At 40.7% G+C, this 14454-nt stretch overlaps 4 protein-coding genes across 4 annotated transcripts; 2 read left to right on the top strand and 2 right to left on the bottom strand.

The window, feature by feature from the left end:
• Positions 1-45: 45 nt before the first annotated feature.
• MELLADRAFT_114338 (uncharacterized protein) lies at positions 46-2379 on the top strand (the record flags this gene model as incomplete). The annotated part of the gene is made up of 6 exons (XM_007419221.1): positions 46-402; positions 473-807; positions 967-1156; positions 1343-1690; positions 1757-2009; positions 2095-2379. Coding segments are annotated over 6 exons (1768 nt in total), but the record flags the coding sequence as incomplete, so codon positions are not given.
• Positions 2380-4530: 2151 nt separating this feature from the next.
• Positions 4531-4743, bottom strand: MELLADRAFT_31958 (uncharacterized protein; the record flags this gene model as incomplete). Its single annotated transcript, XM_007419220.1, has 1 exon — positions 4531-4743. A coding segment is annotated over one exon (213 nt), but the record flags the coding sequence as incomplete, so codon positions are not given.
• Positions 4744-5802: 1059 nt separating this feature from the next.
• MELLADRAFT_114336 (uncharacterized protein) lies at positions 5803-6771 on the bottom strand (the record flags this gene model as incomplete). Its single annotated transcript, XM_007419219.1, has 6 exons — positions 5803-5864; positions 5942-5995; positions 6091-6100; positions 6263-6354; positions 6404-6626; positions 6718-6771. 6 exons carry the CDS (start codon positions 6769-6771, stop codon positions 5803-5805), a joined length of 495 nt encoding a protein of 164 aa, XP_007419281.1.
• A 1278-nt stretch (positions 6772-8049) lies between these two features.
• Positions 8050-8895, top strand: MELLADRAFT_114335 (uncharacterized protein; the record flags this gene model as incomplete). Its single annotated transcript, XM_007419222.1, has 3 exons — positions 8050-8104; positions 8173-8454; positions 8840-8895. 3 exons carry the CDS (start codon positions 8050-8052, stop codon positions 8893-8895), a joined length of 393 nt encoding a protein of 130 aa, XP_007419284.1.
• Positions 8896-14454: the final 5559 nt, after the last annotated feature.

The following is a 14454-nucleotide window of genomic DNA, read 5'->3' as shown; positions in this document are numbered from 1 at the left end:
TAAATCAAACAGAAGGATCTCATCAATCTTTCATAATCGAACCAGAAACCAATCCATCTCAATCTTACGATTCATTTGGATTCTCACTTTAATTTATTCTGAATGGTTTCAATTCTATAATCAAATCTCATCTTGTCAATGGCCTTCAATTCCATCTGATGAATCACAACCTGATATCATTCCAAATCAATTTAATTTACTTATCATTGCTGATCCTCAATTACCTTCGATTCCTTATTCTTATCCAACCAGATCTTATTTACTTCAATTCATTAGTATTCAAATCATCAATCAATTCATTAGAAAGTCTTGGAGATTACTCATTAGGATTAGAAAACCTGATGCGATTGTTTTCTTGGGTGATCTTTTAGATGCTGGTGTGGCTACTACAGATCAATCTGAGTAAGTCAACATTCTTTCAAACCTGATCTCTTTGATCAATCTACACTAAAAACATTCCTACATATTCTAGATATCAATCATATCTCGATACTTTCCGACATACATTTCCAATCCCAAACTCATTATCTGAATCCAATCGAATCATCTATTTAGCGGGTAACCATGATCTTGGATTAGCACCATGGACGAATTCGACTAATTCTAATTTAGTTAGAGAACGCTTTGTTCGTAACTTTCAACCTGGATCACTTTCAGGTCATCTTGAATGGGGAAATCATTCGATAGTTTGGATAGATTCGATTGGATTGATTGAAGAAGATAAACAAAGCAAGAAGAATGGGGATCAAAGTGATCAGGAGAAAGTGGTGGGACCTGTAAAGAGCTTTATTGAAAAGCTTAATGGACGTAGGTTTCTGTGATCTGTTTGTGTGATTTATCCCGTTTATTTTATTTATTTATTAGATCATCAAGAACTTGATTGAGTTGATCTGTTTTCGAAATATCAATTTCAACCAATTTACTGATCATCTTCATTTACCTTTTTCTGAACAATCGAAATTATAGCCGATACACTCTTACCTAAAGTTTTGTTTACTCATGTTCCACTTTGGAGATCAGAAGGAACTTCTTGTGGTTCGTTACGTGAATCAAGACGCGAAATTCATCAAGGTTCAGGTAAGAATTATCAAAATGAGATTTCAGAAGAATTATCGAAATTCGTTTTGGAAAAAATTCAACCTACCATTGTTTTCAGGTTAGTAAAAATAAGGAATCTGTTTTGAAAATTCATTTATTTGAATCTGATCATACATTTTAACTAATGTGTCTTCATTTTTTTGTGGCTCAGTGGTGATGATCATGATTATTGTGATGTAGTTCACACTATACCATCAACATCATACGCTAATCCGTCTCCTTCATCCAATCCATGAAATCTCAGTCAATCATTTTCAATGGGAATGGGTATACAAAGACCAGGATATCAACTCTTATCACTCTCGAATCCGTCCAGATTTGATAAACTACCTGAAAAGGATTCCACCTTTGAAACCTCATGTCTCTTACCCAATCAAATCAAATCATACACTCATCTTTATGTACCATTATTCTTGATCAGTTTGTTGATGATCTTTGGAATGCCGATTTGGAATGTAATGACCTCTCATCGATCTGGTAGGATACGACAACAAGCCAAAACCAATGGATTACCAATCCATCATCGTCATCGGAAATCATTATCAAGAACCTTGATGTTTACGAAAAAACCCATGAGCGTTGGATCTGATTCGTCTTCAGAAGAGAATCGATCAGATGAAGAATCAGGACATCATCGATTGATCTCACAACATTCTAGACAATCGGGTAGTTTAAGTTTAGCCGGTGAAAGAGAAAGTTATCCGTCTGGCTTACTCTTCCAAGAAGGAGGTCTCATCAGTCATCCTAATGGGTTTAATTCGCCTAGTAGTGTGATCAGTTATCATTCTCCGGTCGATTCGGGTCATGAAGATGATCGGATCTCTCATCCTTTACCTAATTTTCAAAATTATCATTCTGGAAGCACAAATTTGAATGAATTCAATGGATCTGCTCAACGAAATAGTGGTAAAGTAAGTGTGATTTAGTTTTCCTAAATTTTGTAGATCTATCATTTGATTGTTTTGGGTTTTTTTTTCCGTTTTGGGTTTGGCTTAGCGTCCTTGTTTACCTAGTAGGTATTCTAATTCAAGTAATTCAGATTTTCATCAACTTGGTACAAGAAGAAACCGATCCTGTGAAATCTTGTTTAAGTTACTTTCAATTTTCATTGGAAAGAAAAGAGTTGAAAGATTAAGAAGTAGTAGGAGGGGAAGTAGGAGTGGAGGTGGTAGTAGAAGTAGAAGAAAAGGTGAGATGGCAAAAGCTTGGAGTCAGTTTTGGAGTTTGGTTTGGATGATCGGATTGGTTTATGGATTGATTTGGTGTTGGTATTGGTGGTGAAAATCAAAAATATTGAAGAAGAAAAAAAGTCAAGTTTATAGGTATCTTTTTGGTTTTGGTTTTGGTTTTGCATTTTTTTTCTTTGGTTGATTGGTTGATGAAGATGGACAAAGGTTTAAAAAGAATCTGGAATTTTTGAAAATTTTATATCTAAGAAGCATTTTTGATGATTATGTACTATTTGGTCCAGGTATGGTATTGCAGATCTGATGATCATGATAAAATTAAGGTGATAATAGTATGAGTCAAAATCACAAACAAGCAGGTATGTCAAAAGTAAGTAAGTTGATTATGTAGTGATAAAGAGACAAGTTTGAATGATCATTTATTTTGCAACACACACAAAGCACCAGAACCATGCATACATGTACACGTCCCCACGCCTAGGATTCGTAATCATCGGGTTCGCAACAGGCCCCGGCCCCGCCGCTGCAGAACTTGAATGATTACGCAAACCACTTGGAGGGGACTGTACAAGTAGACACAGAAAGTTCACGTCACCCCCGGGGCCAGGAACATCACTACACCATATGTAATACACGCAGGGTGGGGCCCCGGGGGTGACGTGAACTTTCTGCGTCTACTTGTACATAGAGATGAAGAAAGATGAGGGCACTATGAATGACTTACCTATGAGTCAAGATCACCAAGAAGCAAGTAAGTAAATTGCTTATGTAGTGACATTACAAAGAGACAAATTCAAATGATGAGGATCAAACTTGTCTGGACTCATATATAGACAGCTTTATATATGAAAAATAATAGTGATGAATTAGTAAAGGAATTTGATTCACAACATCCAAATGTATAAAGAAAGTACAAGAAAAGGAGAAGAAGGTAAGAGGGTCAAGCTTTTTCCCAATGAGTTTTTTTTTGATGATACTACCTGTGAAGGAATGCAGAACTTCCAAGAGGGAGTTTGGGCATTGCAAAATAGGGATAATATTATGGAACTTATATTCACCTCTTGAATGTGATTTTTAGAGTGTTATAAAACCATGTTCAGAGAGTCAGATATCTTGAAATCCATGGGTTTTCTTTGTGCTAATCTGTGTATATTTAGTGGGTTTACTATGTAGAACAATGTGAACAAGACACTGACTTCATTGCCATACTTCCAGCATCTCTCAAAATTTCATATCTTGGTACTTTCATGCAACAAAATAGGATTAATTTGAAAAACAAAGACAGACATTTGGTTCACTCGATAGGCTTCTCTTCTTGAGATCTATCATCTGATCCTCAGAGGAGAAGAATTGAGAATTATAGTTTGAAAACCAAGCTTGAGATCATACCACACTTGCTGTGTAGGGAAAACTTGACATTGTGATCAACAGTTCAAGAGCCTTTACACAGATCTGATCACTTTTACCTTTAAAAAACTCTTTTTCAGAGATCTTGGTTGTGCTTGACAGATGAGGTTTGGATTCTGAACTGTTTTGTTCACTCAGAAATGAGAAAAGGATTATACTTAAAAGGAGACAAATTCTCAAAGGTTTGTGTTCTCATCTTGAAAAACATGCAGTCTTTTTTGTGTCAAGAAAAAAACAAATTCATTTTGAATTGATCATCATCTCTCTTGATAATTTCAAAAAACTCAACTTAAGATTAAGAATTTATTTGGTTTTCAAGAATTGGAAAAAACAGAAAAGTTTTTCATGAGGTTAAAGGTTTTCATGTTTAATTTAGATTTCTCATATCTTTCAGAATCAGTATATATAATAAAGAAGAAAGAAAAAGGTTTGAAGGTATGATGTGAAAGAGATGAGGTTTGTCTTAATTCAAGTCAAGGTTTGAATAAGGAAATTATTGACCAAGATAGAATCCTATCACCAGTAAGAAAACAGGAAAGAGTGTAAGTATAAGAAGGCGAGAGTTTCAAGGTCTTAGGGAAACGGTCAGATCAGAATCAACTAAATCCACTTACGATACGAAAGATATCCGGCAAGAAGAGCCAAGGGTAATAGGTAGCCCATTCCGCCTGATGATTCGTCTTGGTGAGTTTGACCCGTGACAGATTGAGCAGATTTCTTAGCAGTAGGAGGACCCTTGGTTGCATGCTAAAAGAAATGAATTTGAAAGTTTGATTAATACTCCTAATGCAAGTTGAGAATTGGATCGATTGAAAAAAAGGCTTACTTCTTTACAAGTTCCTACAAGATATTGATTCATTAAATTCCTGGCTTCTTCACTATGACCTACATCTTCAAAAGCTTCGGTTGCATCTTTTCCAGATTCACCTAACAAAACTTCATCACCACCTGGATGTTCATCTAAAAATTTTGAAATTGCATAAACTTTTCCATGAATGAGTAAATGTAAATTAGATGAACTTGATAGTGATGATAGTTCTTCGGCTGTGAAATCCTAAAAGATTATCAAAGATCAGTGTTTTTTGGTCTTTGTTCTTGATCGATTGACCATCAAAGGATACGGCTTACTTTTAGTTCTTCTGGTTTTTTTTCTTCAGACATCTTGGAATGTTGAAATGAAGAATTGACGATGATGATGATGATTAAATAGCTACTCGATCATTCACTTCTCTTGATTTACACTCAAAACCAGTCAGAAAGTCAACTTAAGCTATACAGCTTACTTATTATGTACATATCCACGTAGCTATGTATTTAGGCCTCAAGTACGTCTCTTCGACTGGTTGGGGTTTATGTACTTTACAATCCAACTTAGTTGTCGTCCATTGCTTTGATCAACGCTTCGATGATGTACGTAATGGATAAAGGAATTGAAGCAGCTTGGCGCCCCGTTTCACCCCTGTGGCTCCTATAGATTGATAGATAATCACATTGACTTTCATACGGACCAAACTGATGTTTAAAAGGTCTTACTATTCGATCTATTTGTTGGCTGGGTGGGGCAATTTGCAGTAGTGTGCCAGATAGTTGATTGCAGAAGTGAAGATACAAAAGGATAACGTATTCTGATTGGGACATTTGAATTCGATCGAGCCTTGGTTCAACAAATGATGAATATGAGTGAATATATCTCCTCAGCACCTCTGACAGTGACAATGCAGGAATCGCCACAAGTGTCAAGATTGCTCAACAAGCTTTGCTAACTTGACGTGAGTCCCTCAAACCGTGACGTTGGGTTGGTGGGGTTTGTGTTAAGCAAGCAAATTTTGCGCTTCTTTGGGTCCCAAGAAGCAATCATTATGTGTGATAAATGTTTAATTGCGCATCAAAAACCTGGACTTGCATGTGGTCTACCGTCTCCACACCTGTCTGCATAGCTGTTCAACTGAGGAAACATGATGTAGCCAAACTCTCCACAAGATTGGATATCAAAAGTCTGTTTGAACCTCAGCTATGTGACTCTTTGAGCGTAAAGGGGTGTCAATCCCCTTATTTACTTCTCCTCTTTTTAGAATCGTAACGAGGAAATGAGAAGATGGAAAGCCCGAGCTCAACGTTCGAAGCATTCATCGATCCATTTGTCAAGGTTCATGACAATCCTTCCTTTTGGGCCTGTGTGTGAGTGTGCAAACAGAGTTATGAATTAAGAAAAAAATTGAGTCAACTGGGTGATGAAGCAAAACACTGACCATTCAAACATTGAACATTTGGTATCTCTTGATCTGGACCTTTGCAATCATGATCTTTTGGTGATCATAAAACAAAGATATTTGATCAGTTTGTGAAATGTGGAGATCGGAGAAGACAAAGTTCTGATAAATCGAATTGTGTGACGTACCATTACAGATCTGATAAGATAGGAAAGGTATCATCCAAACATCACACATTGTCGAAATATCGTGCATTGAATCACAAAAGCAGACATCAGAAACCTAAGTCTTCAAACAACAATTCAAAGAATGTGGTAAGGTGGATGGGTAGAGTGTCAAAGAAATAAGATGAAAGCTTACATCTGGCAATCGGATCTTCATCTTCTGTGTTCGATCTCCATTATGAATCCAAAAATCAGTCCTCGAATACGCATGACATTTTGTACTACCCTCTAGCATGAGGCCAATGATAAACACTCTTGGGATCCAAAAAATCTTTACTTTTGTTCTTGGTCTCTGCTTCGACATGCACACGAGCGGTAGGAGAGACAAAGAACCGGAAATTACTCGCAGGCCCTGACATCTCACATCCTGCTTTTCTAGTCCATGTGATATTAGCGTGACCGGTGAAGAGACTGCTGTCTTTGGCGTCAGAATTCGCTTCATCTTTCCAACGCCAATACACATGTGCACTCTGAGGTGGGTGTTCCTCTGCGAAGGTTAACTAAGGATATAACAAAGGGGCATCCCTCTGAATTAGTATTGTCAAAAACTTTCAAAAGAAATTCTAGAATTCAAATTAAAACTTGACTTACGCTTGGTAAAAAGATACAGAGACCCAGAACGAGAGTTGCGTGTAAAGAGAACATTGTATGAAAAAGATCTGAAATGTTGGGGTGTGTTGAATAGGCGTTTGAAAGGCAAGGAGAAATAAAGATATCGAAAAGAAGAAGAAAAAGGTAGTCTATGCACAAGTAGAAATTGACGAGATGGGATGTGGATGGGATGTGAGAATCAAAAGGTCATGTTGACTTGATAGCCTGCTTTTTTATTCATCGACTAGGTATACATGTGAGTGATTTATTCCTTTGTATCACTACCAAGATCCTGCGAACTCGTCAAAAATGAAACCTTCAAAATTTTCGGCGGCGACTGGTAACCCATCCCGAGGGGATCAACACTATTGCATCCGTCCCGCAGGCTAGGATACCTCTTGGGCGCCATTCGATTCTTTCAACATTCATTAACACTAACAGATGCAAAAGTGGATGTATGCACAGAAGAAGAAGCAATCCCCTACAGTTTTGGTACCAATGAAAAGGTTCAGTGAGAGAGAAGGACCCTGGCAAAGCTCCGGGTGAATGGGTTATCTAAAATGACTGAGTTTAGCTTTTTTCATACCGAAAAATATATTTTGTCAAAACTTCATACCTCTCAGGTCAATGAGCTTTGGCAGTGTCTGCCTGGGTCCTGAGAGACATGGCAGATAACGTGAAGAGTCAAGACTCTTTAAAGCAAGGGAGCAGTCCAAAAATTTCAATTTCATATCTAATCCTTTCTGTAATCTGATCATCCAGTAGCATCCAGTTCATCAGGATGGGTTAGCGGATCCCGAAACAAAAACGCTATCGCAACGCAACTGCCATTGGCAGCGGAGCGGTCTCGGTACTGCTGCTGGGTGCCAAAAATCGATTATTTTGTGTGAGAAATGTTCAATCGCGCATGAACCCCTGGACGCGGATGTAGTCTGTACGCTATGTAGCTACCTGCATGCCTGTCCAATTCAGGGAGTGCTATGTAGGCCAAATCTTTACGAGATTGGATATCAAAAGCCTCTTTGAGCCTCAGTGATCAGACTTTTTGAGCGTAAAAGGGTAACGATACTCAAGCTCAGTCTTTACAAAGGATGTATAGATGCGCTACTTATTAGAGCTGCAAGGGAGTTTTCATCGATTTCGTAGTTGCTGATTCGTCCTCAAGTTGGAAAGGGGCCTTTCATTTTCTTATTTTTATAGATATCAAGGCGTGCTGCGATTGTCACCCCCTCTCCTCCATTTGCGTATCTCAAGTTCGTCCTTCAATTCATTACATCTTTCACAAGCACCAGATTTGCAGAAGATACCCAGTCTAATTCAATCACTTAACCAATGTCTTATAAAATGGAAAGCTTCACTCTCGACGATCAACTCATGGCAGGACAATGTGAGTGTCTTGATATCCTTTGTCTTTTACAAGGAAGTAGCATTCTGAAATCAATATTGCGGTCACAGTTGCAACAACTCACCGAAAGTCGGTTTCAGAAAGCAAGTTGCTCGAAGCACCCGAAACGCCCATGTTTAGAGTCGAATCATCCATCAATGTCAATTCGACTTTCACACCTCGGACTCCAACTAATAGACCCAATTCATATACTTTTGCTCAGCTTTTCACTCCTACTCAAAGACCAAAGAGCGAAAGAGAGTTATATGCGAACTTCTTTACTAGACTTGAATCTCATCAAGTTCAATTACTTCGAGACCGACGCAGATGGACATCTTTAACTCCTCAATCTCGTGTGTAGTAATGGATAGCGCGAATATGATGGTTAAATTTACTTTACTTTACTTTCATTTCATAACTTTTGGTTTAGTATGTTTCTTCGAGTCCCATGGGTTTTCGTATAGGGATTAACCCGGATTTGGTCTTTCTCTTTTGCCTGCGATGGCCTGGTATTTTCATACCATCTTTCAACTTCATATGATACCTAAGATACGGTCCAGTATATCATTATCTTATAGTTTTTGTAAAACTCCGTTCTCTTTTGAACTCACTTGTAGGCCTATCAGGTTGAACTTGTAGATATTTGTTTTCCCATCTGGATGGTATTTGATCTCCAGTACTTTTGTTATGCGAATTTTGTCAGTCCCTCGTTTTGTTTTTTGGATGGTTCATTTTCAGAGGCTAAAAAGGATCCACGGAGTGAAAGTGTCCTTCATACGGAGTGGAATCCGTAGTTGATATATAAAAAATCGCTGGAATCTCTCACTTTTTATGGAAGGGATGCTCTGACAATTTTGGCTCGTGAATTCACATCGCACTTCACCTTGTGCTCCCTCCTGAGCCCTATAGTATCATACCTCTTCCTGCCTTCAATCGAGTTCGAAGAGTACAAAACCTCTTTGAAATTTTCTAGGGACTGATCGAGATGAAATACAACGAGTTTTTGTTGTACGTTTAGAGGTCTTTGGAGTTGACCTTCATCTGGTAAGTTCAGATGGATGGGTTCATCTTGACAACTTCACAAATGTTATAGGCTGCCATAAACGGTGTCCTTGAACGGCCTGTCACATCAAATTTGATAGGATCTGATGTCTTGAAAACCACGTCGCTTTATCCCTTTCAAAACGTGAGTCTATGTGAGAGGTAGTCAGCTAACCTACTACAGTAAATTTCAAAAGGCTTGAAATCAGAAAACTCAAAAAATCACAAGCTGGCCCGTGCGCGGCGCAGCACCGGCCAAATTTCAAGTGGCCGGACTGTCAACTAACCCATCACGCCACCGATGATCTGCAGAACATCGATCATCTTTCTGGTTTTTTTTTTTTTTTGAACTTTCTTTAGACTTGTATTTTCTGGTTGGGGTGAACCCTATCGACACCCTTTCCGTTCATCCCTCTCATCGGGTAATGCTCTGTGATTCCTATCCCAAATTGTCTTTCTGCTTCCTACCCTGTCCTACCATCCGTTTTACCCTCAAAATGGGTTTTGTCGCTTATTCGGAACAAATCAAGCGCTTGGCTACTCAGTTGGCACTCGAGGACGTCCCCCTTATCAAAATCAACTTGCGCTTACGAACTTCCATTTCTGATATTTCGCTTTATCAATGGAAAAAGCTTTTCCTTCTCACCAATCGTGTCATTAAGGATCCGGCGACTTACGAACCCATCGGTCGACCACATGCTTTGTCCAATGAACATCTGGCCATTCTCTACGACCTCGTCACTGATCAGCCCTCAGTCTATTTGGATGAATTGCAAAAGGACCTGCGGGAATTGACTGGTCTAGACGTATCTCGGTCAACTATAACTTGTGAGATCCACCACCGTTTAGGAATGTCTCTCTTAGTCACTCGAGGTGTTCATCCCAATCAGTCCTTGGAAGAAAGGACTGATTTTATGCTTCGGGTGGCTGGAATCCCGCCGGAATGCTTTGTATTTATTGGTGCGTCATATATAGTTCCTCTATTTTCTGTCTCCTAAGTGATTACTAACGTCTGATTTGACTTTCAGATGAAAGCGGAGTAGTCGGACGCGACACATCTCGAAAACGTAGTTACGCCAAGCGAGGATCTCAAACCGTGCGTGAAAAGCGACCAACCGAACGCTCTCATTGGACGTTACTTCCAGCGGTTAGTGAGCAAGGAATGATAGCGGGCACTGTCATTGAAGGGCCGGTGCGCAGGATTGATGTCGAGCTCTTCCTCAGACATGATTTGGTAAGCTGCTCTCTCATTTCAATGCTCATCTTTCTTGAGTTTGCTTGACATCTCTTTCCTCCATCTGATTTATAGCTTCCTATTATGAACCCTTATCCTGCTCGTAACTCAGTGTTGATCATGGACAACGCCCGAGTTCATCACGGTGGACGAATACTCAAGCTTTGTCGACGCGCAGGGGTCCTAGTCATCTACCTACCTGCATATTCTCCTGATATGAATCCCATTGAAGTTGGCTTCCATTGTATGAAGGCCCGTTTGAAACAAGAACAGCAATGGTTTTTTGAAGACGATAAGGCTGAATACTTACTTTTGCTGGCCGGTCGCGTCATGACTCGATCGGTATTGCAACCACTGATTGCACACAGTGGCTACACCACTCGTCATTATTGGACCCGATACAATGCTCGATTTGACAACGATGAGGAAGATTAGTGTAATGATGCACTACTCGCATCATCACAAACAGTTAATACAGGTATTAGACATAGGTAGCCTTAGACTTAACACTTATCAAATTCATATATCCTTCAACCGCCACGTTGTTGTACTGGCTCCTTAGGGAACTTCGAGACTGATCTCGTATGATATTCCTTTGGAGTCAGGTGAGCACAATTCTTTATTTCATTTATATTATTTCTTTCATGTTATCATTGTATAGTCCTGAGGGAACTTCAAGACTGATCTTGTATGATATTCCTTTGGAGTCAGGTGAGCACAATTCTTTATTTCATTTATATTATTTCTTTCATGTTATCATTGTATAGTCCTGAGGGAACTTCGAGACTGATCTTGTATGATATTCCTTTGGAGTCAGATCTAGAAATACATCACTATCATACCTTGGTTCTAGACTTCCAAAGCCCACTACGGTGGCAATTGATCAGTTTCCCCTCCGAAGTTAAATTGACTTCAAGTGAGGACACACGTCCTTTACACTTTTTTTTTCTCGAACCATTACCGGTTTTGATTACTTCAGACTACTTCAGAAGAACACAGTTCTTAAACGCACCCCGGATTTTCAAAGATCGAAACCTTCTTACGATCTCCCGATTAAACCTTATCTTATTTTTATACTTCTTGATCTCATTCATATGACCCCGCCAGCTTCGACTCGCAGCGATTCTACTGTACTCACACCTTGGGTAGACGATCCGGAGTCTATAGTTAGAAGATCGAATACTGTACCACAACAATTCCAACACCGGTCTGTCGAAGAGCTAGGAAGGTACACTCACGATAAAGTTCTATCAGCGAGTATCGTGTTGAGACCGATCCCAGCATTGGCTAAACCCTACATCCCAGCGGTACATTCCTTGCCCTTCCGAGCTTCTTCATTACCTGGAAGCTTTCCTACTTCGCCACTGTCTACTCGACGTTCTCCCTTATCCCTTTTGCAACGGGAAGAACACCACCTCCACCGAGACCTGAATATTGGTCCTGTCTCTTCTCCTTCTCAATCTCCGATTCCGAAAGCCGAAACTATGATTGGACGGTCGGATGAAGCGTCCCCGGCTCCTCCATCAACCAATGAGCTGTTACGTGCAATGATCATGGCACAGACAGCAGGAATCAAGGCTGCAAGTGAGGCAGCAGAGCGTCAAGCTCGATTGGACGAAGAGTGGGCGATGGCAGCACAAGAGGCAGCTGACCGCATTGCCGGATTGGAAGAAAAATTACTCAAGTTGCAAATGAACGCACCTGCTCAATCCCGATCTTCTACGACCGACGAGGGGAATTCCCGAGGACTTGATCTTGCCAAATTCAAGTCGTCGGAGGGGCCACAATTCAAAGGGCCTTACCGAGACACGGAGGCTTTCTTGAAGTGGTTCACGTCGTTAAATTTTTTTTTTTCTGGTCAAGAAGATCGACAAAGATGAGGATCGAATCATACTCACGGGTTCTTACTTATTGGAGACCAATCTTCAAGCCTTTTGGGCACACAACATCGATAACTTCTGCAAGATGCCGTGGGCCGACTTCAAAGAAAAGCTCTTCCGAGCTGCATTGCCATCTGATTGGAACGATAAATTACGGGAGAAGATTCTCACCTTGAAAATGTCGATCAATGAGGATTTTTGTTTTTACTGCACTAGATCCCGTTCTATTCAATCCCTTATGAACCACGACCAACTCGAGATCGATGACTTTACCCTAGCTACTCACATGATGTTGGGGATGTTACCAGAGCTGAAATCAACCTTACGCTTAGATGGTCCCTTGAAGAGGGAAGGTTTTGATTTCATACGATTCGAGGAACGTTGTGACCTGGTATATGAATATTTGGTTGTGAAAAAGATCATCAACCGTTGACCTACACCCACGACCAATCCTAGAGCACCCTACAATCGTAACATGCCTCAACCAACTGCTGGTCAATCCACAAACTCAGGGGATTCTGAAGAAGATCGTAAACAGGCCTTTTACTGGAAGATAAATTCTTACTTAGATTCACAAGGTCTTTGCCGTTTTTGCAAGAAACACTGCGGGAGCGAATACAAGCAATGTACTGGTACTTTCTCCAAAGAAAGGATTAACTTTCCTCCTGGCTACGTTGCACCTCCGAAACCTCCAAACTACGTTCCTCCGCGGGCTCGGTCAGCAAACACTGCGGGACGACCTACCCATCCTCCAGCAGGTCGATCATCTAAGCCTCAAGTGGCAGCAGTGACCTTCCCCAAATATGATTCTGCTACCATCGCAGCGTACGAAGAGGTAGACCGTGAACTTCGTGAGATTAATGAGGATTCAGGAGATGCATCGGACCCCTTGGCTGAAGGGTATGTGGACCACCCCACCTCACAACGTACGGTCATTTTGGAGCTAACGTGTAACGGGAAAACATTCCGGGCTTTGGCTGATGCAGGGTCAGAGACGAACTTGATGTCTGAAAAGATGGTTGACACGTTAGGACTAAAACGACGCAAGCTAGTTACGCCAACAATTGTGGGGTTAGCGCTTGACTCTAATGGTCAACCACCGATGCTTACGGAGTTCACAACGGCATCCTTGAGGCATACATCTTCGAAATCAACATTTGATCGTGTCTACATGAAAATTGGGAATCTCAGTAGTTCTTATGATATGATCCTGGGTGCCCCATTTCTCTGCCATCATCAATTGTCTGTTTCGTGTTCCAAGAAAGCTGTAGTCAGTGAAGTGTCGGGTGAATTATTATTTGATTATCGTCATGAAATAAAATTGAAAAAAGAGTTTGAAGAAGAATGTGTTGATAAGATGGCTTCGTTAGCTGAGAACCGTGAGAGTGAGAAGTGGAAGGACTGGGAGAAGACGCTGAAGCTGAAGAATGAACCTTACCGTAGTGTTGAGCCAGTCACGTGGAAGATCCTTGAGGAGGCTTTGCTCGCGGAATTTGATGATATCTTCCCAACGGATATACCGGCTATCTCTGATGAAGCGGAGGAGAAAGGCGAGTTTGTTGATGGCACTTTCCCTGAAAAACTTCAACATCCATCCTCTCAAGTGAGACATAAAATAGTCTTGACAAATCCGAATGCGGTTATCAACAAACGGCAATATCCTAATTATCCTCCAAAGCACCACGGAGCGTGGCATAAATTATTAGACCAACATCTAAATGCGGGGAGGCTTCGACGGTCGACGAGTCAATACGCGTCGCCAAGCCTTATCATTCCAAAGAAGGACCCTTCGGAACTTCCAAGGTGGGTATGTGATTACCGCACCTTGAACAGTATGACCGTCAGGGACCGTTCACCGCTTCCTAAGGTGGACGAGTTGGTCAGACTGGTAGCCACTGGAAAGGTTTTTTCCATTTTGGATCAAACTAATGCGTTTTTTCAAACCCGAATGAGAGAGGCTGATATCCCATTAACGGCGGTGAAGACACCGTGGGGACTTTACAAGTGGTGCGTGATGCCGATGGGATTGACTAATGCTCCGGCTACCCATCAGGCTCGACTAGAAGAAGCGCTGGGTGAACTTATCAACACGGTCTGCGTGGTATACTTGGACGACATTGTGGTTTTCTCATCAAACATTGAAGAACATAAACAACATGTGAAACTTGTGTTAGAACGCCTACGAGCCGCAAATCTAT

This window comes from Melampsora larici-populina (genome assembly GCF_000204055.1).
Source record: "Melampsora larici-populina 98AG31 unplaced genomic scaffold MELLAscaffold_144, whole genome shotgun sequence".
In the NCBI taxonomy this organism is placed as follows: domain Eukaryota; kingdom Fungi; phylum Basidiomycota; class Pucciniomycetes; order Pucciniales; family Melampsoraceae; genus Melampsora; species Melampsora laricis-populina.
Note: the sequence above shows the minus strand (reverse complement) of the source record. Positions and strands in the feature narration are given on the sequence as shown.